Source organism: Macaca fascicularis, chromosome 16 (assembly GCF_037993035.2).
Source record: "Macaca fascicularis isolate 582-1 chromosome 16, T2T-MFA8v1.1".
NCBI lineage: Eukaryota > Metazoa > Chordata > Mammalia > Primates > Cercopithecidae > Macaca > Macaca fascicularis.
This window is the reverse complement of record NC_088390.1, coordinates 17,668,020-17,692,658: the sequence shown is the minus strand read 5'-3', so window position 1 is coordinate 17,692,658 and position 24,639 is coordinate 17,668,020. Positions and strand designations below refer to the sequence as shown.

At 53.1% G+C, this 24,639-nt stretch overlaps 1 protein-coding gene and 1 non-coding gene across 6 annotated transcripts in view; one reads left to right on the top strand and one right to left on the bottom strand.

The window, feature by feature from the left end:
- The first annotated feature begins 377 nt into the window (after positions 1–377).
- The window catches only part of PEMT (phosphatidylethanolamine N-methyltransferase), an 86,270-nt gene continuing 62,008 nt past the window's right edge, over positions 378–24,639 (top strand). Inside the window, exons 1-3 of one of the 5 annotated variants that reach the window (XM_015437715.3) lie at positions 378–553; positions 9,807–9,978; positions 15,168–15,275. In XM_015437715.3, coding sequence (XP_015293201.1) covers positions 15,183–15,275 — 93 coding nt within the window. In that variant the 5' untranslated portion in view covers positions 378–553; positions 9,807–9,978; positions 15,168–15,182. Of the gene's footprint in view, positions 554–9,801; positions 9,979–15,167; positions 15,276–24,639 lie in introns of those variants that run through there. The other 4 variants (XM_005583030.4, XM_005583031.4, XM_005583029.3 and 1 more) reach the window with 4 other exon arrangements.
- Positions 13,468–13,574, bottom strand: LOC123569682 (U6 spliceosomal RNA). The gene has a single exon (XR_006693483.1). It is a non-coding gene; the product is annotated as a U6 spliceosomal RNA (small nuclear RNA).

Sequence of the window (24,639 nt, the reverse complement as noted above, 5' to 3'; positions counted from 1 at the left end):
GTGTTACCCAGGCCAAGTTCAACTCCGCAGGGGGCTGGGCGGGAAACTACTTATAGCTACGACCCGCGGCCCCCGGCCTCTAGCCCCATCGCCGCCAGCCAAGGGCAGGGACGCCAGGTCAGTTGGAGGGTCCGGTGCAGCAGCCGGCGACCAAAGGCACCGATCGGGAGGCCGGATCCAAGGGGATTCTGCCACGTGGCTGCCTCGGAACCGGCAGGTTCTGCCGCGAAAGACACTGGGACTTGTAGTTCTCATATCCTCTAGACGCCGTCGCGAGCTCTCAGATAAAGCGGCCTTCGCGGTGACGGGGAACTACATTTCCCGGAAGGCCGGGATATGTTGCAGTCACCAGGAAAGCGCCCCGGCTGGCGGCACTTACTCGGTGCTATAGGGCCGGTTCCGGGGGCGCGTGCCTGCACCGGGGGGCCTTCGTGGTTCCTCCTGAGGCGGCCCCCGGATGAAGAGATCTGGGGACCCGGGAGCCAAGCCTACGAGTAGCTCGGTGGCGGGCCCTGACTGCTGCGGAGGCCTCGGCAATATTGATTTTAGGCAGGTACTGACGGCACCGGACCGCCGCGGAAACGGGGAGAGGGATCTGGAAGGCCCGAGGGGCGTGAAAGCGTGCGGCGAGGGGGCGGGACCGCCAGTTCCCAGGCAATGGAGGCGTGGCGTGGCAGGGGCGGGGCGCTGCGTGCGGGGGCGCTGCGTGCGGGAGCGCTGGCTGTTGTCTCTGTGTGTGTGTGTGTGTGTGCGTGTGCGCGCGCGTGTAAACCTCAGATTGCGTGTGTCAGAGAGGGGGGCGTTCCTGAGCTCGTCTGGTTGTGTGCCCGTGTGTGGCCCTGAGATTGTGTGAGTCTCAGAGGTTGTGCGTGTTAGTCTTTGGACTTGTGTGTGCCTCACTGAAATTATGTGGTGCTCTGAGAGTGTGCGGGAGAGTGAGTGTAAGTGTGTATGACCGAGGCTGTGTGTGACTGAGTGACTGAGCGTGGGCGAAGGGTGAAGGAGACCCATTATATGTTTGGGAGTGTGTTGTGTGGCCCCTGCTCCCGTCCATCCCCCAGGGTCAGGAGGCCAGCTTTTGCCCAGAGGCAGGAGAGTGGTGGGGATCCTGCATCTCTCCCAGCCGGCCCTGAGCAGGCTGCAGACTACCGTCCAACCCATTCGGGGCCAGGATGGGTGCGACCGGCCCCAGAAGCTGGGGACCTGGCCTGCCTGCTGAGGCTGCCCTCTCCAGAGTCCTAGGCCGGAGAGTGCCTGTCCTGGCATCTCCCCAGGCTCCCAATTCCAATGGATTCCAGTTTCCAACCTCTCCTGCACCCTTCAATCAAAGCTTCCTCTTAGATACTCCATTTATCTTTTTCATCACCCACTCTTCATGAAGCCTGTAAGGCACATCTCTTCTCCAAGCAGCTTCTAATCCAGTTCCTTCACTCCCTTCATTCCTTACTCACATGTGCATTTATTCACTCACTGATCCAGCCAGTATGATTCAGGGCCTGCTGAGGGCCTCCTGTCACTCAGAAGGTTAAGGGCACTTCTCTCACTGAGCTTTCATTCTAGGGAGGGAGACTGTAGGCCTGGAAAGCCAGAGAGTCCTCTGAAGGAACTAACACCAGTTAGTGTTTTGAAGAGTGAATAGCTGATGGGGAGGTGGGATTGAAATCCCAAGAGAGCCTGTTGCCCTATCTGTGAGGGAGGGACCTGGGATCTGAGAGCCAAAGGGTCAGTCAGTGGGGCAAGATGCCCCAGTGGAGGGAGGCAGGTGCGAAGCCCTCCAGGAGGCGCAGGAGCAGATGGGCCGCTGGCCCTGAGGGAGCGCAGGACCGTTGGCCAGATCGGTGCTCAGCAGAGGAGAGGAAGAAGACTATTACTTTAGTAAACTGTTCATTGAATTACAACATGCAGTCAGATGAGTGATGGGTCCTACCCCTACAGCTCCTGCATTTTCACCAGGTAAACCTATATCTGATAATCCTCAGATCAAGATGGGAGGTCATGATCACCTCCAGGGGCTGCCCTCAGAAGCCGCCGCGTAGAAGAGTGGGTGAGGGAGCCGTGTAGAAGGGGGGCAGAATGCAAGAGGGCAGTGTCCTGTTGCAGACCCAGCTAGGGGCTGCCCCAGGGCCTGCCAGTGGGTAGGGGAGACTAACTGGGTGTGTGAGGGATGGGCTTTTCTGCTCTTTTCCTTTCTCCCTGGGGCTGTGTAGCTGGAGAGAGCTGGGGCTGGGGTTCGGGTCAGGGTGACCCTTGTTGACTAACATTCTGTTTTTCTTCTGCTGTCCTTGTTGGTGCAGTTAAGCTTCCTGTTGCCAAGGGATTTTTCTTAAAAAAAGAAGGAAAGAAAGAAACACACAACATACAACATTGCGTATTTGCTTATGTGGTAGCTCTCCTCCCTCCTCAATCGAAATCTCTGGTTTTAAAATATGTCAGTCCCTGGCCTGAGAGAACTGCAGGGTTTTTCTTCACCCCGTGGGTGTCTGAGCTGCAGGATCTCAGGTGCTAACCCTGTGCTGTCCAGTAGAAACATCATGTGCCACATGCATAATTTGAACCTTTCTAGTAGCCACGTTAAATTAGTAAGAAGAAATGGAAAATAGCAAAGAAATAGAAAAAATGATTTTAACAATATATTTTCTTGTTACCAAAATATATATCAAAATTATTTCATCCCGTGGTACTCCAAGCTTGTGGCACCGCCTGTGACCGGTGGCTGCCATGTCATAACAAACAGTGCTGCTCTGGGTACCATGCCCTCCACCAGCTCTTTTCTGGGCCTGCTTCAGCAGGTACAGAATCTTGCATTTGTTTTTAATTAAAAAAAAAAAAAAAAAATCAGCCGTTGGGGCCGGGCATGGTGGCTCACACCTATAATCCCAGCACTTTGGGAGGCCGAAGTGGGCGGATCACCTGAGGTCGGGAGTTTGAGACCAGCCTGACCAACATGGAGAAATCCCGTCTGTACTAAAAATACAAAAACTTAGCCAGGCGTGGTGGCGCATGCCTGTAATCCCAGCTCCTCAGGAGGCTGAGGCAGGAGAATCACTTGAACCCGGTAGGTGGAGGTTGCGGTGAGCCGAGATCACGCCATTGCGCTCCAGCCAGGCCAACGAGAGCAAAACTCTGCCTCAAAACAAAAACAAACAAACCAAAAAATCAGCCATTGGACTGAGGAGTTAGGGTGAGGAGTGTGCCCGCTGCAGCCTCATTGACTGAGGCCCTTTTGCTCCTTGTTGCCCTCCTTGCCAGGGGAGTCTGGAGCCTTGCTCCTCAGCTGGGCAGCTGCCTGAAGGCAGTGGGGTGGCAGGTGGACGAGAGCAGGGTCTGCGTCTTGCTGTCCACAGGCAGGGGCACCTCCAGGATTCAGAAGATGGCTCCAGTAGGGCCTAGGGGTGCGGGCACCGAGGCTGGCAGAGCACACTAAGGTCCTCAGAGCAAGGGCACATGCCCAGGTCTCAGGTCCCTTTTCCATAGAGAATCACCTGCTTACCAGAGCGGGTGAGTGATGATGTCTCCAGCTTGGTGTTGGTGTCAAGAAGAATGGGGACAGTAAGACCAGAATGAGATGAGGGGTATAGAGAAGCCTTAGGAAGTGTCGAGTGCAGCCCACCTGAGGGTGGTCTTCAAGAAGGCGAAGCCCTTGTATTCAGAAGGCTCAGAGACCTGGGGCTGGGGACACAGGTCACTGTGTGTAGTACGGGCACCTGAGCAGGGCGCTGGAGGCAAAACCCTGATGCCTTTCAGAGAAAGATGTTTGCCTCTATACAAAATGGTTTCTAAAACTTTTTTGATTGTATTACTTTAGTTGAAATAAACATTAGGCCGTTATAGTAGATGAGTTAGTCTGTAGTGTTTTCAAGGCCATACATTTTGTCTTCAGTAATTTTGGCATCACCCAAGACAGAGCAGGGTTGAGGCTTTCCATGGCAGCTCATCAAAACCTTGGGCAAATGACAGAAACGCTCGGAGCTTGTTTCCCCTGCCTCTGTTGAGATGATACTGTTTTTCCTCATTGAGCTGTAAATATTAATTACATTGATGTTTTGAATGTTGAACCAGCTCTGGATTCCTGGGGTGATCCCTGGCTGGTCCTGATGTATTATCATTATTCTTTGTATATATTGCTGGATTTGATTTGCTCTAATTTTGGGGGGGATTTTCTTTCTTTGTCTGGTTTTATTTGATTGATTTATTTTAAGACAGAGTCTCGCTCTGTCGCTCAGGCATGTGTTCAGGAGTGCAGTGGCGTGATATCAGCTAACTGCAACCTCTGCCTCCTGAGTTCAAGCAATTCCCCAACCTCAGCCTCCGGAGTAGCTGGGTTTATAGGTGCACCCACCACCATGCTCGGTTTCTTTTTTTTTTTTTTTTTTGTATTTTTAGTAGCAACAGGGTTTCACCATGTTGGCCAGGCTGGTCTCGAACTCCTGACCTTAAGTGATCCACCCGCCTTGGCCTCTCAAAATGCTGGGATTACAGGCGGTGAGCCACCGCACCGGCCTGGTTTTAGTGTTAGGGTAATACAGTGAGTTGGGAAGTGTTGCCTCCCTCTTTCATATTCTGGAAGAGATTGTGTGGAATTGGAATTATTTTTTTCCTTAAATGTTTGGTAGAATTCATCCAGGGAAACCATCTGGGCTCAAGGTTTTCTTTTTTTAGGTTTTTAAGCCATGAATTCAATTCCTTTAAAAGATAAAGGATTATTTCTTGAATGAATTTTGGCAGTTGTGTCTTGCAAGAATCAGTTCATTTCATCTAAGTTACTTAATTTGTGTTATTCATAGTATTCCCTTATTATCACTTTAATGTTTGTGAGGTCAGTAGAGAAGTCCCCTCTTTTATTTCTGATATTAATGTTTTGTGTCTTTTCTCTTTTTTTCTTGGTCAGCCTGGCTGGAGGTTTCTCAATTTTATCAGGAAAAAAATTTTCGCCAAAGAACCAACTTTGGGTGTGATTTTTGTTTTCTCTATTGTCTTCCTGTTTTCAATTTGATTGATTTTTGCTTATCTTTAATTTTTTTGTCCTGCCTCCTTTGGGTTTAACTTATTCCTCTTTCTCCAGTTTCCCTCCCTCCCTCCCTCCCTTCCTTCCTTCCTTGTCAGAGTCTCCCTCTGCTTCCCAGGCTGGAGTGCCGTGGTGCATTCTCGGCTCACTGTTCAACCTCCATCTCCTGGGTTCAAGCGATTCTCCTGCCTCAGCCTCCCGGGTAGCTGGGATTACAGGCACCCTCCACCACGCCTGGTTAATTTTTGTATATTTGGTAGAGACGGGGTTTCACCATGTTGGCCGGGCTGGTCTTGAACTCCTGACCTCAAGTAATCTGCCTGCTTCGGCCTCACAAAGTGCTGGGATTACAGGTGTGAGCCACCACGCCCAGCCACTCTTTCTCTAATTTCTTAAGGGCAAAGCTTATATTCCTGACCTGGGACTTTTCTTCCTTCCTAATAGAAGCCCTGCCTTAGCCGCATCCCACAGGGTCTCATGTGTTCTATTCTCATTTTCATTCAGTTCAAAATGTTTCTAGATTTCCCAAGACTTCCCATTTGGCCCTCGTGTGCATTGTTTCCACAATCGCTTTCTGTGACTGATTTCGAGTTTAATTCTGTGGTGGTTTGGGAGCGTACTGTGTATGCTTTCTATTCATTTAAATTTAAGGTTTGTTTGATGGCCCCGAGTGTGATCTGCCTTGGTGGCGCCGAGACTGCAGGCTTTTCCCAAGGCTGCCGTGTGCTGTGGTCAGGTCCAGCCACTGGATGGCGCTGCTCAGGTCAGCTGTGTCCTCACCGATGTCCACCTGCGTCTTTCTCTCTCTCTCTCTCTTTTTCTCTTTCTCTCTCTCTCTGTCTCTTTCTTTCTTTCTTTTCCTCATTAGACTTTTTTAATGGGTCTCAAAATTCTGTGACAAATTTTTGGTCGTTTCCATTCAAAAGTACTGATTTTAAAAACTAAAAAGTTGGCTGGGCACGGTGACTCATGCCTGTAATCCCAGCACTTTGGGAGGCCAAGACGGGCGGATCACGAGGTCGGGAGATCCAGACCATCCTGGCTAACATGGTGAAACCCCATCTCTACTAAAAATACAAAACATTAGCCGGCCTGGTGGCCGGTGCCTGTAGTCCCAGCTACTCCGAAGGCTGAGGCAGGAGAATGGCGTGAACCCGGGAGGCGGAGCTTACAGTGAGCTGAGATTGTGCCACTGCACTCCAGCCTGGGCGACAAAGCGAGAGACTCCAGACTCCGTCTCAAAAAACAAAACAAAACAAAAAAACTAGTAAGTTAAAACTGCCACAGGCAAAAAAGAAAACCAAAGTGGTCTACAAAACATTCTCCTTTCCTTCTGAAGGTTTTACGATGCATTGTTATCATTAACCAATCTTTTACTACTAAATTTAAATGGCCAATTGAAACAAACATTTCTGAGACCTTCTTCCACCACTGATTAAGACTGGGGTGCAAGTATTAGGGATAATATTCATTTAGCTTTCTGAGCTTTCTGGGCAGACTTGGTGACCTTGCCAGCTCCAGCAGCCTTCTTGTCCACTGCTTTGATTCTGTCAGTCACTGAGAGGACTGTGTAGGGCCCTAACAAGAACTGTGGATTTGTCTTTTCCACCCTTTAGTTCTGTCCGCTTTTGCTTCATACCTCACCTCACTTCTTTTTGTTGTTGTTTTTGTTTGTTTTTGAGATGGAGTCTCACCCTGTCGCCCAGGCTGGAGTGCAGTGGTGTGACCTCGGCTCACTGCAACCTCTGCCTCCCGGGTTCGTGTGATTCTCCTGCTTCAGCCTCCAGAGTAGCTGGGATTATAGGTGCCCGCCACCATGTCCGGCTAATTTTTGTATGTTTGGTGGAGATGGGGTTTCACCATGTTGGCCAGGCTGGTCCTGAACTCCTTACCTCAGGTGATCTGCCCACCTTGGCCTCCCAGAGTGCTGGGATTCCAGGCTTGAGCCGCCACACCCAGCCACTCACCTCAGTTCTTTTTTTTTTTTTTTTTTTTTTTTGAGACGGAGTCTCGCTCTGTCGCCCAGGCTGGAGTGCAGTGGCCGGATCTCAGCTCACTGCAAGCTCCGCCTCCTGGGTTCACGCCATTCTCCTGCCTCAGCCTCCCGAGTAGCTGGGACTACAGGCGCCCGCCACCTCGCCCGGCTAGTTTTTTGTATTTTTTTTAGTAGAGACGGGGTTTCACCGTGTTAGCCAGGATGGTCTCGATCTCCTGACCTCGTGATCCGCCCGTCTTGGCCTCCCAAAGTGCTGGGATTACAGGCTTGAGCCACCGCGCCCGGCCTCACCTCAGTTCTTAATCTGAAGAGTGGGCACACCTCGCAGGGTTGTCACCAGCACTCAGTGACACAGTTGTCACAGCCAGCGTCTATCTAGCTGTGGCCCCCGCCAGGTGCTGCACTGAGTGCTGTCCTTGCACTTTCTCGTTTAATCCTCCTGGCGTCCCATGGCACCTCTACCATTCCCACCTCACAGGCTAGGAAGCGGCACTCAGTAAGGGGAGATGGCTGCCCGCCGTGGCATGGGTGTCCCTGTCTCATCAGCAGTCTGTTCTGCCTCCTGCATGTCCCTTGCCAGAGCTTGGCAGCTGGTTCACTTCGGAGTGAAGGTTGGCTGGCTTATTGTTACTATTGTCTTCAAAATACAATGTGTATTAATACAGAGACACAGTAGCACCTAGCAGGTTCTGTCCTGGGCCGTGAAGGTGAAAGTAAAGAAAAGGGGGATGACCAGGCTTGGTGTCTCACACTTGTAGTTTCAGTACTTTGGGAGGAGGCCGAGGCAGGAGAATCACTTGCCCCAGGAGTTCCAGACCAAACTGGGCAATGTGGTAAGACTCCGTGTCTACAAAATTAAAAAATTAGCCAGGTGTGGTGGTGTGCACCTGTAGTCCCAGCTACTCGGGAGGCTGAGGCAGTAGGATTGCTTGAGCCCAGGTGTTTGAGGCTGCAGTGAGCTATGATCGGGCCCCTGCACTTCAGCCTGGGAGACAGAGTGAGACCCTGTCTCCTAATAATATAATAATAATAATAATAATAATAATAATAAAAGAAAAAAGAAAATGGGGGTGAAGCCCACAACCAGCAGAGGAGTGAAAAGAGGCAGCCCAGCGTGGAGGAGAGCAGGGCCCTGAGAAGCACAGTCTTACCCGCGAGCCCCACACCCACCCAGGCTGGAGCTTGTGAGCCGTCAGTGCCTTTTGAGTTTGGCACCGGTCACACTTGTTAAATGAAGAATGAATGACATTTCACCCTCTTGAAAGGAGTTATGGATCCGGGGACCTGGAGCAGCTGCCATCCATTTCCTTTTACTGTGGGATCTAGAGACCACAGTCGCACTGTGACGTTCTAACTTCCGCCCCTCCCGCCATGAGATGGTCTTTGCTGCCCAGGGCTTGCCTGACCTCAGATTCCAGCATCGGGGTCAGTGTTCCCTCTCTGGCTATTCCTTTAGGATTTGTGTCTTCCCAGGAGGGTCCCTCCAGAGAGTGAGAGGTGAGAGGGACCTGTATTAGTTGACTTTAAGCAGACAGAGTAGAGGGGCCACCAGCCTCGGCCCTGAGTGCGCCCTGTACTTTTACATCCGGTCTCACTTCTGTGCAGAAGGTAACCTCAGGTGGCCTGTCTCATCACCCGCATTCCACTCAAGAGAAACCTGGGCTTAGATTGGTCATGGAGGCTTGCCATGGTCCCTCACGGCGGGTGGTGAAGCTCCCAGCTCAGACAGTGGCTGCCAAAGGCCAGAGCCCTCTGAGCCAGGTGGCCTCCTATGTGGAAAAACAGGGTCAGGGGGCTGGCTTAAAGTGAAATGGCTTTCCCTTTCCTACCAGAGAATAAACTTTTCCTTTTTTTTTTTTTTTTTTGAGATGAAGTTTCGCTCTTGTTGCCCAGGCTAGAGTGCAGTGGTGCGATCTCGGCTCACTGCAACCTCTGCTTCCTGGGTTCAAGCGATTCTCCTGCTTCAGCCTCCCTAGTAGCTGGGATTATAGGCGCCTGCCACCGTGTCTGGCTATTTTTGTATTTTTAGTAGAGACGGAGTTTCACCTTGTTGGCCAGGCTGGTCTCGAACTCCTGACCTTCAGGTGATCTGCCTGCTTTGGCCTCCCAAAGTGCTGGAATTACAGGCATGAGCCACCAGGCACAGCCAGATAATAAACTTCTCTGTCTCTCTCTCTTTTTTTTTTTTTTGAGATGCAGTCTTGCTCTGTTGTCCAGGCTGGAGTGCAGTGGCACTATCTTGGCTCACTGCAACCTCTGCCTCCTGGGTTCAAGTGATTCTTCTGCCTCAGCCTCCCCAGTAGCTGGAACTACAGTTGCGTGTGCTAATTTTTGTATTTTTAGTAGAAACGGGGTTTCACCATATTGACCAGGCTGGTCTTGGACTCCTGGCCTTGTGATCCACCTGCCTCGGCCTCCCAAAGTGCTGGGATTACAGGCGTGAGCCATTGGGCCCGGGCCAGAGAATAAACTTCTTAGAGGAAAAAGGCTCTGGCACACTCATCCTTATGTCTTTGTGCCAGGCACAGGGCTCTAACCCAAAGTTGCCCCAAATAAACATTACCTGAGTCAGCTTATGGTGCCAGGGCATGAGGGCAGCTCTGGGGGCAGTGGGGGCTGCAGCGCTGCAGGCAGATTCTGCAGGGGTGACGGATCCTAGAAGGACCCCATCCCCTCTCCTGCAGCCCCCACCTATTCCCCTGCCCTTTGTTGTGTGTGGTGTGTGGCCTGGGATCGATGTGACTTTGCCCGTCCGGGCCTGCTGTTTGCCCATGTGTCACAATGTGATATGTTGACCCAGTGCAGATCATTCCCTGACCACAGAGCGCTGCTCCTGAGAACCCTGCGGCCCTCAATGGAGTGAATTGCCGTAAGCCTCTTCCTCACCCACGCTTTGGGGTGTTAACAGCCGAGGCCATTCGTCGGTGACCCGTGGGACCCGAGCTATTCCTGCAGCTCAGCGAACCTCCTGGCCGTGGTGGGTAGCTCCTCTCCTTTAGTCAGATTCCAAGGCCTCTGCAACCTGGAGCCTTGGAGGGGGTTCCATTGGAATTACTGGGTAGCAGAAAGCCAGGACCTCCGCTGTATGAAGGAAGTTGAGGCTGGGAGTGGATGGGAGACCTTCCTTTGGTCACAGGTGTGCAGGGGAGGCCATCAAGGGAGTCTCTGACACCCGCAGGCAAAGCCTGGATGTGGGACCCAGGACTCTCCTACTCTGCTCACGTCTGATGATCTGGATGTGGTTCTTTTTTGCCAACCCAGTTTCAGGAGGGAGGTCCACCCTCCTGAGGGGGGTTTTGGAAATGACAGCTATCAGAAAGGGGCCTTCATGTCTCTGAGTGGGGATCCGGGAGCTGGGAGGGGCTTCCCTCTGCTGCCTAGAATTCCACTCTGAACCATTAGTCATTCTTTCCAGCGAAGCAGGCGCTCCTCCGGGCAACACAAATCCTCCTCAAGGTGACTGAAGTGACCGGATGCACACCGCCACCCTCCTGAGACAGGCTGACCTGAGGCCACTGGGATCTGGCTACGGGAGGGAGAGGGGGGAGGGGGTGGACATGTTCCAGCTTTGACCAGTTCAGCCCTAATTGGGAGACTCAGGTGGATGTCAGCTGCTGTTGGGTTCCCTCAGTGTTAGTTGCTTAATCGTTCAGTGCCTCAGTTTCCCTCCTTCATCTTGGCTCCCACAAAAGGTGAAAAAAGCATATTTCTTGCTCACTTTCCCAGTCTCCTTGGGTTTCAAGACCCAGAAGCACTCACTTTTACCCCTGTCCTTTTTCATGGGGCTTTCTGTCCGGTAGGGCTGGCCTTGCTCAGGCTGGCTCTGCTCCTCACTGTCTGGGGTCTGGAGGCTTTGCTCTTTTATCTGCCGAGTAGGCTAACAACAGGGCTTTACTTTTAGGGTGGTTGAGAGGATGGCCAGAGACAGGTGTGCGCTCACTGCCAGGTCCTGTGTTTTCTTAGACCCCCTAGAGTGAGGACCTCCTTAGTGGAGCTCAGCATTTGGTGACTAACATTGAGTTGAATTCCTTATGAGAGGCAGCATTTCGCCCAGGGCCCAGCGGGGAAGCAGTAGGGAGATCATTTACACTCGGGAAGATGCACCTCTCTTAGGTGTAGAGTTGAAGAGGTGCCAGTGATATGGAAAGTGTTTTTCCTGGCCCTGGAAAATGCCCTGTGTCCCTTCCTGGCCCCAGGCTCAGTGTGCCTAGGCCTTTCCTGCTTTCCCCTTTCCCCTAGCTGAGCGAGGCTCTGCTCTGTGACTCACACTCTGCCCTTTCTCCTCTTTGGCTTGGCTAACAGCGTGCTGGTCCATAGGTAAGGGTCCATGGGGAGGGCTCTGGGGGAAGTCCAAAGCCAGGAGTCCACTGAGGTCCTTTGCTGTGCCCTGGGGAGCAACCGGCAAAGCCAGGGTTGGGGGAGGGCGTGTATTAGGTGGTTGTGTAAGAGGCGGAATAACAGATGGGCCACGGGAGCATTGGTAATGGGAATGAGACAAGGGAGGGGTGGGGCGAGGCCAGGTTTTGGCTGGGGGCTGAATGGGGAATGGGGAGCGGGTGGGATGGGTGAAAACTGGCCGCTGGCACACTCATAGGGTCTGCCGTGCACATGCAGGGAGATAACCCACCCTCGGTGCACTTCATAAGTGCCAGGCATGACCAAAGCCAGGACTCTGCCCTGAGCCAGCTTTCCACCCTCCCCCACCAGGCTGTCAAGGGACAGGGCCTTGGAATCGGATGTGTTTTTTTTTTTTCTTTTGAGACAGAGTCTTGTTCTGTCACCCAGGCTGGAGTGCAGTGGTATGATCTTGGCTCAACTGCAACATCTGCCTCCTGGGTTCAAGCCATTCTTCTGCCTCAGCCTCCTGAGTAGCTGGGACTACAGGCGTGCGCCACCATACCTGGCTAATTTTTGTATTTTTAGTAGAGATGGGGTTTCACCATATTGGCCAGGCTGGTCTCAAACTCCTGACCTTGTGATCTGCCTGCCTGGCCTCCCAAAGTGCTGGGATGGACTGGAGGTGCTTAATAGATGTTATCATCAAACTGAAGATAAGGCCAGGCCTCAGGTTAAGTCCCAGGTTCTAGAAGCTTTGGGACTGCACCAGAGACCTTCCCTCCCCTCCCTTTGCCTCCCTTCAGGGCAGGGCAGCCTGCTCTGAGCCTCGTCCAGTTGTCCTTCATGAGTGGCCAGTGCCTGCTCTGGGGAGTGTGGGGCTTGGCTCACAGCCCCAGGCGTTTGGAGGCACCTGCTGGAGTGCCAGGCCTTGTTGGCTGCAGGTGCTGGGCAGGCACTGCGTGGTGCCCAGAGGCTGTGGCCACAGCTAGGCAAGTGGTGCTTCCCTGGTTCCTTCTTCCCGCCATTTGTGGAGTGGCTTTTCTTAGTCATTCGCTTATTGATGCCCATGTCTGCTGCCGTGGCCACTCACCCACTCAGCTGTTCTCTCCAGATTCCAGTAGCAGTGCACCTTTGGTCCCATGTTGGCTACATTCATCCCTCAAGAGGGGTCTGCGTTGGAGCATTTTGTTTGTTTGTTTGTTTTGAGATGAAGAGTTGCTCTGTCACCAAGTGGAGTGCAGTGGCGCATCTTGGCTCAGTGCAACCCCTACCTCCCGGGTTCAAGTGATTCTTCTGCCTCAGCCTCCCGAGTAGCTAGGATTACAGGTGTGCGCCACCACGCCTGGCTAATTTTTTAATTTTTAGTAGAGAGGGGGGTTTCACTATGTTGGCCAGGCTGGTCTTGAACTCCTGACCTCAGGTGATCCACCCACCTCGGCCTCTCCAAGTTCTGGGATTATAGGCGTGAGCCATTGCGCCTGGCTTAGAGCATTTAATATCTGCTTAGCTCTGCCCTTGGCCCTGTAGTGAGATGAATGTTTGCACCTCAGGGATACAGGCTGATCAGGTGGGGAGGCCACACATGGGAAGGATGGCAGGCCATAGCGGAAGATGGCTTTGTACTGATAGACGTCTGAGGGACATCCCATGGTCACACCCTGCAAGTGGCCTGGTAGCAGGCAGAGTTATGTCAGGAGACTGTCGTTTGGTTAAGCAAGGATTGGAGTGGAGGCTGTGCTTGCCCCCCAGGGCTGGCTGACCCTGGGCAGAAGCACCATCTCCTCCCCACGCCTCCCCCAAAATGTGGGAGATCAAAGTGTTCTTTGAAGGAATTTACTGTATTTCCAAATGCAATAGAACAAAACACACCATTATGGGAAAGATCACAGCTGTGATGGACTTTATACTTTTTTAAAAAATTTTTTGTTTTTAATTTTTTTAAAAGATTTTTATTATTATACTTTAAGTTCTGGGGTACATGTGCAGAAGGTGGAGGTTTGTTACATATGTATACACATGCCATGGTAGTTTGCTGCACCCATCAACCCATCATCTACATTAGGTATTTCTCCTAATGCTATCCCTCCCCTAGCCCCCCACCCCCGACAGGCCCTGGTGTGATGTTCCCCTCCTTGTGGAATGCTTCATGAATTTGTGTGTCATCCTTGTGCAGGGGCCATACTAATCTTCTCTGTATCGTTCCAATTTTAGTATATGTGCTGCTGAAGCAAGCACAACTTTACACTTATTTTATAATTTAGTATTTAAAAAAATTTTGAGTTGCATGTGGAGAGACACCGTAATATTTTTCAGTGCATTTTAGAAACAGTTTTTTATTTTAATTAATTAATTAATTTATTTATTTATTTTGAGACCAGGTCTTGCTCTGTCGCCCAGGCTGGAGTGCAGTGGCACCATCTCAGCCCACTGCAAGCTCCACCTCGCGAGTTCACGCCATTCTCCTGCCTCAGCCTCCGGAGTAGCTGGGGCTGCAGGCGCCCGCCACCACGCCCGGGTAATTTTTTGTATTTTTAGTAGAGACGGGGTTTCACCGTGTTAACCAGGATGGTCTCGGTCTCCTGACCTCGTGATCCACCCGCCTTGGCCTCCCAAAGTGCAGGGATTACAGGCGTGAGCCACCACGCCCGGCCTATTTATTTTTTAATTAACTAATTAATTTTTTTTTGAGACAGCGTTGCCCAGGCTGGAGTGCAAGTGGCCCGATCACAGCTCACTGCAGCCTCAAACCCCTGGGCTCAAGTGATCCTCTTGTCTTGGCCTCCCAAGTAATTGGAACTACGCCCCGCTAGTTTTTACATTTTCGTAGAGACAGGGTCTCACGATGTTGCCTAGACTGGTCTCAAACTCCTGGCCTCAAGTGTTCTCCCACCTTGGCCTCCCAAAGTGAGCCCAGGAGTTCAAGGTTGCAGTGAGCTATGAACGTGCCACTGCACTCCAGCCTGGGCGACAGAGGGAGACTCTGTCTCTAAAAAAAAAAAAAAAAAAAAAAAAAATTAAAACTGAATATTTGGTAGTATATTTTGTGTTGTTTTCTAGAAATTTCTGTCTAGGCACTGAATCGTGCAGCCTGCTCTACTACTTAACGGTGTGTTTGAGAACGTTTCACAGTGCTGTGTGTAGACCTAGTGCTTTTAACTGCTGTAGTTTAGCTGCTGTAGGAATGGGCCATGGGTTTTTTCATTTCTTTGGTCGCTGGACACCTCAGCTGTTTGTCATTGTTCCCGATATTTTCATGCAAGCTGATGGGGAGGGGGCAGTGTCCATGTGTATGCGAGTGGGGTGGCTGGGGTGTGGGTGCACACTTTTTCAGTTCACCTTGCGCCAAGATTTCGTGTGCACTCAAGATTGTCCCCTGTCAAGTGTGGGTGAGGAGAGGCGTACCACTATTGTTTTAATTTGCTTTTACCTGATTCCTAGTGAGGTTGAGCATCTCTTCACATTTATTTCAGCTGCTTGGGTTTTCTCTGGGGCCTCTGAGAACCCTTATCCCGGAGGGTCTCCGTCCGTCACACCAGGGTTGGTGTCACCTCCCTTCAGGGCACCAGGCACCCCTCTTCAGAGGTGCTGATTTCCTCATCTGGTGTCCAGGCACACTTCTGTGGCCGCCCTCCCAGGGCATGACACAGCTCATTAGGTTTCAGATTTGTATCTTCCCTTTTATGAGACTACACTGTAGTAACCTTTGCTGGACTTGGATGTTCCCAGGCCTCCCGGCGTGTTCCCAGAGGGTAACTTTGTCTCCGACTCCTGGGGGCTCACAGGCCCTGCTGTGTCTGAGCGGTGCTGATGCTGGCTCTGTCCCTGCAGGCAGACCTCTGCGTTATGACCTGGCTGCTGGGCTACGTGGACCCCCTGGATCCCAGCTTTGTGGCTGCCGTCCTCACCATCGCCTTCAATCCGCTCTACTGGAATGTGGTAAGTGATATGCCTGACACTGTCCAGACGGGAGTATCCCATTGCTGGCTGAGCCCTACATGCAGGGGATTGCGGCGGTTGCTGCTGGCTGGCCAGACAGACAGACAGACAGACAGCTCTGCTCTTCCCTCCCGTGTCTGTCACTGGCTGGTGTGGAGTACTAGGCGCTTCCTGCCCTCTCGCCTTGGGGGTCCAGCAGCCATTGGGCTGCCCAGGCTGGTGTCAGGATGGTCCAGGACTGCAGGGGTGGCCCTCCTAGCCTCACAAGAGCCTGCAGGAGAACGCTGCCCCACGGTGGGGCTGCTGTTGGTCACATGTGCCCGGCAATCTGGTGGCCTTCTCATGCATGAAGTGGGTTGTCCAGGAAGTAGGGGCTCTCTTCCCTGTCTGCCATGTCACACGGTAAAGCCACTTGCTTGTGAGTCCCCCACCCCTCATGTGTTCCATAAACATGGTTATTTTTCCCACATGAGGCTTCCTGCAAAACGGCCTGCACATTCAGGACCCAGGTGAGCTGGGTAGCAGGAGCAAGCCGACATCAGTTGAAAACAAGCAGCCAGCGTGGCACCAGCTCCTGATGGGTGCCAGGGGATGTTTGGGTGCCTGGGCACCAGCACCGAGGGGTGGGTGGACTGCGTGGGAAGTGGGCTCTGGGCCCTTTCAGGAAAGTGTGGGAGGGGAGGGCGGTCAGCTCCTTCTTCAGCCTTTCTGAGATGACCCCCCCCCACTACCCCCAGACTGTGGGGTGAAGCTCTTGGCGTTCCTGGCCTGCTCTCCCAAGGCTGTCTCTGGGGGGTGCTTCTGGGCTGCTTCCCAGGGATCCTGCTGGGGGAGTGGGTGGTCCCGGGGCTCAGCGGGGGTTGGGCTTGCTGATGCAGAGCCCTGAGCACCCTGTGATCACCCCCGAGGCTAATCTGCAGAGTAAGGCCAAGATCAGCGTCAGCAGCACATTGTTCCAGACAGTTTTCATTTAAGGTGAGCCCTTGATCCCAGGGCAGAACAGGACATGTTTTTCATTTAGTTTATGACTTGAGATTTTTCTCCATCTGGTGAGAGAAGTGGGTGGGGGCCAGCCTGCTCATGTCAAAGACAGTACATTCCAAAGAATGCCCTGTCCCTGCTATCCTGAACATGCCGGACACGCTCCGAGGATGGATGCCCTGGCGGCCCACAGAGGAGGGGCTTCAAGGGGAGGTTCAGAGGTAGGACAGACTGGCGAGCTCGGTGTAGCCAAACACAGGCCTCCTGGACACCCCTTTCTTCTCAAAAGCCTTGGCTGGGCTGGGGAGCACCTGTACTCTGAGCCACACCGTCCCTAGCTGGCCCCAACCTCCTGACATGGGCCCCTGTAGCCAGGGCTGCAGCTGCGGTGCCTGGCCGTCCTGGCATTCCCGCCCACTGCCTGGCCTGCATGCTTCCCCTCTCCTTTCACCTTTGCACGCACCCAGCATGCCAGAGATATGAGGTGGTGAAGAGTGAAGAGGGTGTTTGGAGGCTGAAAAATGGTCCTGCAAAGACATCCACATCCTGTGAAGGTCTCTTATATGGTGCACACACAAGGGTCTTTGCAGACGTGATGAAGTCACGGAGCTTGAGCTGGGGAGATGGCCCTGAGTTACCCAGGTGGGCCCTAAGTGTCATTGTGTGTGTCCTTTTAACAATGGGGTGGCACAGGGACATTGACTCACAGGAGTGTCTTGTCACCATGAAGGCAGAGGCTGGAGTGACCAAGTCACTAGCCAAGGCAGGCCAGGCCCACCAGAAGCTGGAAGAAGCAAAAAACGGAGTCTGCTCCAGAGCCTCTGGTGGAAGCACAGCCCAGCCGACACCTTGATTTTGGCCCAGTGGTAACTGATTGGGGATTGCTGTTGTTTTCAGCTGTAAGTTGGTGGTCGTTTGTTACAGCAGCCACAGGAAGCGAGGCCGGGGTATTTAAAAAGCCAAAGACTCCTGCTGGAAGATGTCGTGGGCCTAAGCCTTGGGGTGTTGGGTGTGTCGAGCTCTTTCCTGTCTACATTGCTTCTCCACAGCTGGAGGAGGTCCCTGCCCTCCGGCTTCCTGCAGGCCTGACATTGACCCGCAGTCATTAAGGTACACGTGGGTCTCCCAGCACTGGGGGCTTGGCTGGCCAAATGCATAGCGGGTGCTGAGGACGCTTTTATTTATGCACAAGCCCCCTCAGGTCACTTCCTGCTGGCCCAGCCAACAGTGTGTTTTTGTGCAGTTCGTTGTGAAGGTTCGCAGTGGCTCATGAATGGCAGAGTGGTTAAGATACAGTAAGATTTGGCCGGGTGCGGTGGCTCACGCCTGTAATCCCAGCACTTTGGGAGGCTGAAGTGGGTGGATCACCTGAGGTCAGGAGTTTGAGACCAGCCTGGCCAACCTGGTGAAGCCCCGTCTCTACTAAAAATACAAAAATGTAGCTGGATGTGGTGGGGCATGCCTGTATTCCCAGCTACTCGGGAGGCTGAGTGAGGCATGAGAATTGCTTGAACCCAGGAGGCGGAGGTTGCAGTGAGCCGAGATTGTGCCTCTACACTCCAACCTGAGTGACAAAGGGAGACTTTGTCTCAAAAAAAAAAAAAAAAAAAAAAAAGATGCAGTAAGATTTGGAAGACAGACAGCATGTGTCTGTGTGTTTGGCATACGGTTTTTTGTTTTTTCTTTTTTTGGTCATAAACTTTTGATTAGCCTCATTTTGAGAAAGTTTTTCACTGGAACAGTTTGTGGTCATTAGTGGGAGAGAGAGCGAGCTCTGCAAAGTGGTTTCTGAAGGAGAAAAGTTACAGAAACAAGTTACGGAAACATGTTGCCGTTCAGTGGGCTGCTGCCGGGGAGAATATCCGGACGGCATCTGGAGTGGGATGACGAGGCCCAGCTCCTGGATGCCAGAAGCCCGATGGGCAGATCAGTTGAGTCAAGGAGTTCGAGACCATCCTGAGGAACATGGCAAAACCCTGCCTTTACAAAAAATACAAAAATTAGCCGTGTGTGGTGGTGTGCACCTGTAGTCCCAGCTACTGGATCGGCTGAGGTAGCAGAATCACTTTAACCTGGGAGGTTGAGGCTTCAGTGAGCTGTGATCACACTACTGCACTCCGGCCTGGGTGACAGAGTGAGACCCTGTCTTAAAAAACAAAAACAAAAACAGGCCAGCGGGCCACAACCAGGGAAGCACTTAAATAACTTAATAGTTATCAATGCAGTTGTCCCTGGGTATCCACAGGGGATTGGTTCCAGTTCCCCATGGATACCAAAATCGTCAGATGCTCAGGTCTCTGATGGAAAACAATGTTGTATTCGAGTGTAACCTCTGGCCACCCTCCCATATACTGTACATCATCTCTAGATTACTTATACCTAATACAGGGTACATGCTAGGTAGTTATACTGTATTTTTTTGTTATTAATTTTTGTTTTTATTTTTTTCTGAATCAATCTTTCTTTCTTTCTCTTTCTTTCTTTTCTCTTTCTTTCTTTCTTTCTTTCTTTCTTTCTTTCTTTCTTTCTTTCCTTCCTCCCTCCCTCCCTCCCTCCTTCCCTCCCTCCCTCCCTCCCTTCCTTCCTTCTTTCTTTCTTTCTTTCTGTTTTTTCCTTTTTTTTTTTTTGAGATGGCGTCTCACTCCGTCGCCCAGGCTGGAGTGCAAAGGCGTTATCTTGGCTTACTGCAACCTCTGCCTCTCGGGTTCAAGCGCCTCAGCCTCCCAAGTAGCTGGGATTACAGGCGCCCACCACCACGCCCAGCTAATTTTTTTGTATTTTTAGTAGAGATGGTGTTTCACCATCTTGGCCAGGCTGGTCTTAAACTCCTGACCTCGTGATCCACCTGACTTGGCCTCCCAAAGAACTGGGATTATAGGCGTGAGCCACTGCGCCCAGCATTTTTTTTTTCTTTTATTTTCTTTCTTTTTTTTTTTTTGAGACAGAGTCTCGCTCTGTTGCCCAGGCTGGAGTGCAGTGGCATGATCTCAGCTTACTGCAACCTCCACCTCCCAGGTTCAAGTGATTCTCCTGCCTCAGCCTCCTGAGTAGCTGGGATTACAGGCACATACCACTGTGCCTGACTAATTTTTATATTTTTAGTACAGATAGGGTTTCACCATGTTGACCAGGCTGGTCTCGAACTCCTGACCTCAGGTGATCTGCCTGTGTTGGCCTCCCAAAGTGCTGGGATTACAGGTGTGCGCCACTGCGCCTGGCCCCTGAATATTTTTATCCTCAGTTGCTGCAGAGGGCTGGCTGGTGGTGGTAGGACTCATGCTCAGGTGTTATGCCCAGTGCATTTCATGCAGTATTTCAATGAATCTTCACAGCAAATGCTGTTAATATCCCCTTTGGAGACTGAAGCTTGAAGAGGTTCATTCATACATTCTTCAAATGTTTATTGAGCATCCACTATGTGCTGGGCGCCATCCCAGCCCCTGGCCCTCACGCAGTGGCTTCAGTGGTGAATGAATGTATAGCGCTGCCAGTGACACAGCAGGCAAGGGGAGGGACAGATGGGGGTGGTGGTCAGGGAAGGCCTCTCTGATGGGTGTCCTTTGACCAGAAACCTGATTCTCATGCAGGAGGGCCCTCAGGTGTCTGGGGAAGAGCATTCTAGTCAGGAAAACACAAGTGCAAAAGTCCTGGGGCACTCTGAGTGTCCTCAGAGGTTTTAAGGAACAACTGCTGCTGGAGCCAGGCAGGAGGAGAATGGAGGAGCAGGACAGAGAGGTGACTGGGGACGGTAGTGCAGGCCTTGCGAGCCATGGGGAGACATTCCACGGACTCTGAGCTGGAAGCCATTGCAGAGGTGGCATGATCTGAGTCAGGGTTTCAAGGCCACTGCACCAAGGACAGACGAAAAGAGGTGAAAGTGGAGCTGAGAGGCCAGTAGGCCCAGATGGCAGCTTGACCATGCTGGGACTGGCGGACGTGGGAGGAGTGGTCAGGGAGAGCCGAGAGAGGTGGCTTGGCCAGCCCGTGGTTGGTCCTGAGTGACCCGTGGGAAGCAAGGCCGTTGGGTGCCCTGGGGCAACCGTGGGAGGGGAGGCTTGTGGAGGAAGAGCTCGGTTTTGCCTGTGTCAGACACGGATGTCCTTGGGCTCCAGACTGTGTGTGAAGGCCAGGCATGGTGGCTCACGCCTGTAATCCCAGCACTTTGGGAGGTCAAGGCAGGTGGATCGCTTGAGCCCAGGAGTTCGAAACCAGCCCGGGCAACATGGTTAAATGTTATCTCTGTAAAAATACACAATTCAGCCAGGTGTGGTGGTGACCACCAGCTACTCAGAAGGCTGAGCTGGGAGGGCCACTTGAGCCCTGGGGTCGAGGCTGCCATGAGTTGTGCTCAAGCCACTGAACTCCAGTTTGGGTGGCAGAGTGAGACCCTGTCTCAAAACAAAACAAAACAAAACAAAACAAAACAGACTGTGTGTGAGTCTGGACTCCTGGGGAGCTGGGGGCACTGGAGAGGGGCCTAGGCCCCAGGCCCACTGTGTGCCTTTTTGGGCTGTGGCTCTAGGGAGTGTTTTCCCAGTGTTGGGCTGGGGTGCTGCCCGCTCCTGCTCATCAGCACCCACCCCGTCCCTCCCCTCTTCCCTTCCAGGCTTCCTAGGTGAGCCACCTGCTCCCACCCCTCCCTCCATGTGGCCAGCTGGCATCTCCTCCACTCTGTTGGAACATTTCTTCCCAAGGCCTCCTCCTCCTCTTCCTTGTTCAGACCAAGGGAGGCTTTCCTGGCCTTCTCTTTCTGGGGGAATTCACACTGCGGACCCTCACTCTTCCTGAGACTGGCTTTCCTGCGTGCCACAATGCTTTTCTGGCTTTCTTCCTGCTGTTTTTTGTGAATTGGGCTTCCTCCGCCTGATGTTCATTTGTTCAGCGAATAGTCACTGAGAACCCGCCATGCACCAGGCACTGTGTGCGTCCTCAGAGAGTGAATGAGCTCTGTCCTTCCAGAGCACAGATACGTTTGTAATGAATGCTGTGATAAGGCCTCAGGAAACAAAGATCGAGATGCTGCAGAGGGACTGATAGTCTTTTCCCTCTGTCGTCTGGGTCTCAGTCTGTGGCCCGGACTCCTCAGGGCTCTAGGACCTTGGGTCCAGGCACTGTGGCCCTGCCTAGGAGTCTCCAGTCTCCAAAGGGAGCCCTTGCCAGGACCTCCCCGATGTTCTGTTCTTTCTCTATCGCTCCAGATGCCAGGGCAGTGGTCCAAGGACCAGCATGGACTCCCTCTTCTCATCTGCCCCCGGGTCTGTACCCTTGCAGACTCCACCTGGCTTCACGCCCCCGCCCCCGCCAGATCACCAGCAGCAGCTGCTTGCAGCCAGTCTCCCCACTGCTTCTCTCTAGCCACCCCTGAGAGCCATGCTCAGAGGTCTCCAGGTCTTCCAGGACGTGGAACTTTTCCCCTGACCCGGGAGGCCATTCTGGCAGGCGTCCTCCCACCTGCATCCTCAGTCATCCCAGGTCTTGGGCCTTCCTAGGTGATCTGGCCTCTCTTGTGCAAGGCTGCCCACAGACCTTTGCTACCACAGCCTGGAGTGGTCCTTGTCAGGTGTCCCTTTCCAGGTGACCTTGCCCTCTCTGACTCAGGGTTGCTGACATTTGGGGCCATCCCGGGCACTATAGGTGTCCAGCAATGTCCCCGGCCTCTGCCCACTAGATGTCAGTAGTACCCCAAGTCCAGGCCATCTGAACGGTTTCCAGACATTGCCTGATGTCCCTTGAGGGGCATGGCTGCCTGGGCGGTCTGAGTGCCCACCTCTCAGCACAGCCTGCCATACCCACTGTCACTGTTTGTCCCTCACTGTCCTCTTAGAGCATCCCAGGAGCGTTCTAAGAGAGTCGAAGCGGAGCCTGCTCTGCTCCTGCATCACCAGCCCTTGCATGTGCAGTGCTCTGGGTGGCAGCTGCTGCCTGACCTTCTGCATCAGGGAGGGCAGGGCACCTGTTGTAGTTCAGTGCCTGTGCCCAGCACCATGCCTGACAGAAATGGATGTGCAGGCAGTGTTTATTGGCTTCGTGAGCATGGACTGCCCATTGACTGGTTTTCTGTGGTGGCACCTGGTAGATAAGGCAAGGCTCCATTGTGCCAGGTTCTATGCACACCCCGACTTTGTGAAATAAAGCACCGCAGGGAGGTAAAGCGCAGCAGTCATTTGTAGCAGGCTCAGCGATTCCTGGCATCCCAGTGAAGATAAGATAGGCAGCCTGTGCCACTCCAGCTCCTGGAGTCCCCCTGCCTTGCCCTGCCCTGCCCTGCCATGCCCTGTGTCATCCCGAGGAAGCCAGCACGGGAGGCACAGCAGCCGCCTTGAGCACTGTTATTTACAAGAGCGAAGTGTGCACATGCTTTGGTATTGTAACTTTATTGAAGACCAGTTGTATGTAACCAACATCAGAGCTGCTGGAGACACAGCAAGTTGGGACCCTACTTCCCACCTAAAAGGATTTCTAGGCAGAGTTGCCTGTGTCTGACTTCCCTTCGTCACTGGGACCCCGTGAACCTGAAGGGGAGCTGTAAGGAGTCCTTCCAGGACGGCAGATGCACACAGAGTCACGCCGGTTTCCTCCAGCCTTGGGAGGGTGCTTCCTGGTGCCTTTGTTTGTTCCCTTCCAAGCCCTGCGTGGCCACCCTGCTTTCTGCTCTCCCTGGGTGCCCGGCTCTCATGTGCAGGTCTTTGCTTGGGGACACCCAGCTCCGTCCTCAAGGTCAGTGTGCAGCCCCTCCCTTCCGAGGCCCCTCTCTCCACAGTGCACCGTGCCCAAGACCTCTCGCTCTGAGGGTGGGGTTTCCATCGGGCCAGGGGCAGCGTGTGCTCCAGGGAGGGAAGGCATTTGACAGGTCAGCTGCAGACAGGCGTTCCAACACTCACTGTCAACCAGACCAAAGCCCCGGCCCTCGGCCCTGCGGAGGATACCTATAGATGGGCAGCAGGCCTTATGTCTGTATCAGGAAGCTGACCTGTCCCTCTGGCCGGGAACTTTTCCTGCTTTTAGCCTGAGAGTCCCTTTCCCTGGAACCCAAGCCAGTCCTGGGCAGACCAGGACAGCTGGCCACTCTAGTCTGGAGAGTTAGTTTGGGAAGAGGCAGCTTTTCCTTTCTGGGAGGTGAGAGTCCGCTTGCTGCGCTGGGCCACTGGCTGGGCCTGGGGTTTCTAGGGCCTGGATGTGTAACCTGCTTGCTGGTACTGGCAGCAGCTGCACCCCACGGTGGCCAGACGGTAGGTGGCGCTGTGGGCAAGGTGAGGTGTGCTTCTCCTGGCTCCTGTGAGGAGGAGGTGACAGCCAGGACGAGGAGGAAAAGGTATGGGTGCTCCTGCCTCACCTCAGTCACCTCCTCACCTGCAGCTCCCTCACCTGCCTACCAACCCTTAGTGTGCGTTTACTGCTGCTGCTGCCTCAGTTTCCATTTTCAGATCCCCAGCCAGCGGTCTATGGCTCATTTCTGAGTGTCCCAAGGGATCCCTCCAGGTTCCGGGAAAGCCAGCCTTGTAGGTGCTGTGGGATCAGCCCAGGCCCCGTGTCCTTGTCACTCATATCCCCTCCCTGGGCATCAGTTTTCTTGGTCTATAAAGTGAGGACACTCAGCTGAGGCCCCATCCAGCTCTGAAATGCTGCAGTCCCCTCGCTTTACCAAGTCCTGGGTCTGGGGCAGCTCTGTGCCGGGACGGGACCCTGCCCTCCTGGGCTGGCGCTTGGTTAACAAGGTTAGATTGGACATTAGATGTGATGTAGGAAAATCAGCATTTGGTTAATAAGGAAGCTCACAACTTATTAACCAAGGAGTTACAGGAGAGCATAACCGGGTAACGCGTGGGGAGACAGGGTCGTGGCAACTGGAGGAGGTGACAGTGGGCCATAGGCAGGGCAGTAGTTGGCCTACGTGGGGTTTTGGAGGAGTCATAGGGGCAAGGTGCGCAGGAGTCGAGGAGGCCAAGGAAAGGGATATGAGGGTAGACACAAGGTGGACTACAGGTGGGCCTGGGGCTTGTGACGGAGGACGCCAAATGCTTACCTGCAATCTGGACTGTCTGCACAAGGATGGTGGCGTGTGTGTGTGTGTGTGTGTGTGTGTGTGTATGTCGGAAGTTAGGATGGGGGCATGAGCCAAATTGTCTGAGACCCTTGCTTCCATCTGGCTCAGAAATCTGGCTCCCAGGGCATGGCCGCATATCCAATGGGCTCCAAGCCAGTGTTTCTGGACCAGAAAGCATCGTCGTCTGCCAGGGCCTCTTGCACTTGCGGGAAGGCTGAGCTGAGCTGGGCTTACTGGTGGAGCCTGTGGCACAAGAAGGGTTTTTCTTTGAGCAGAGCCAGCTGGCTCATCAGGCCTGACTGAGACCTTGGCTTTAGGAGCACAGGGCTCTTGTCTCTT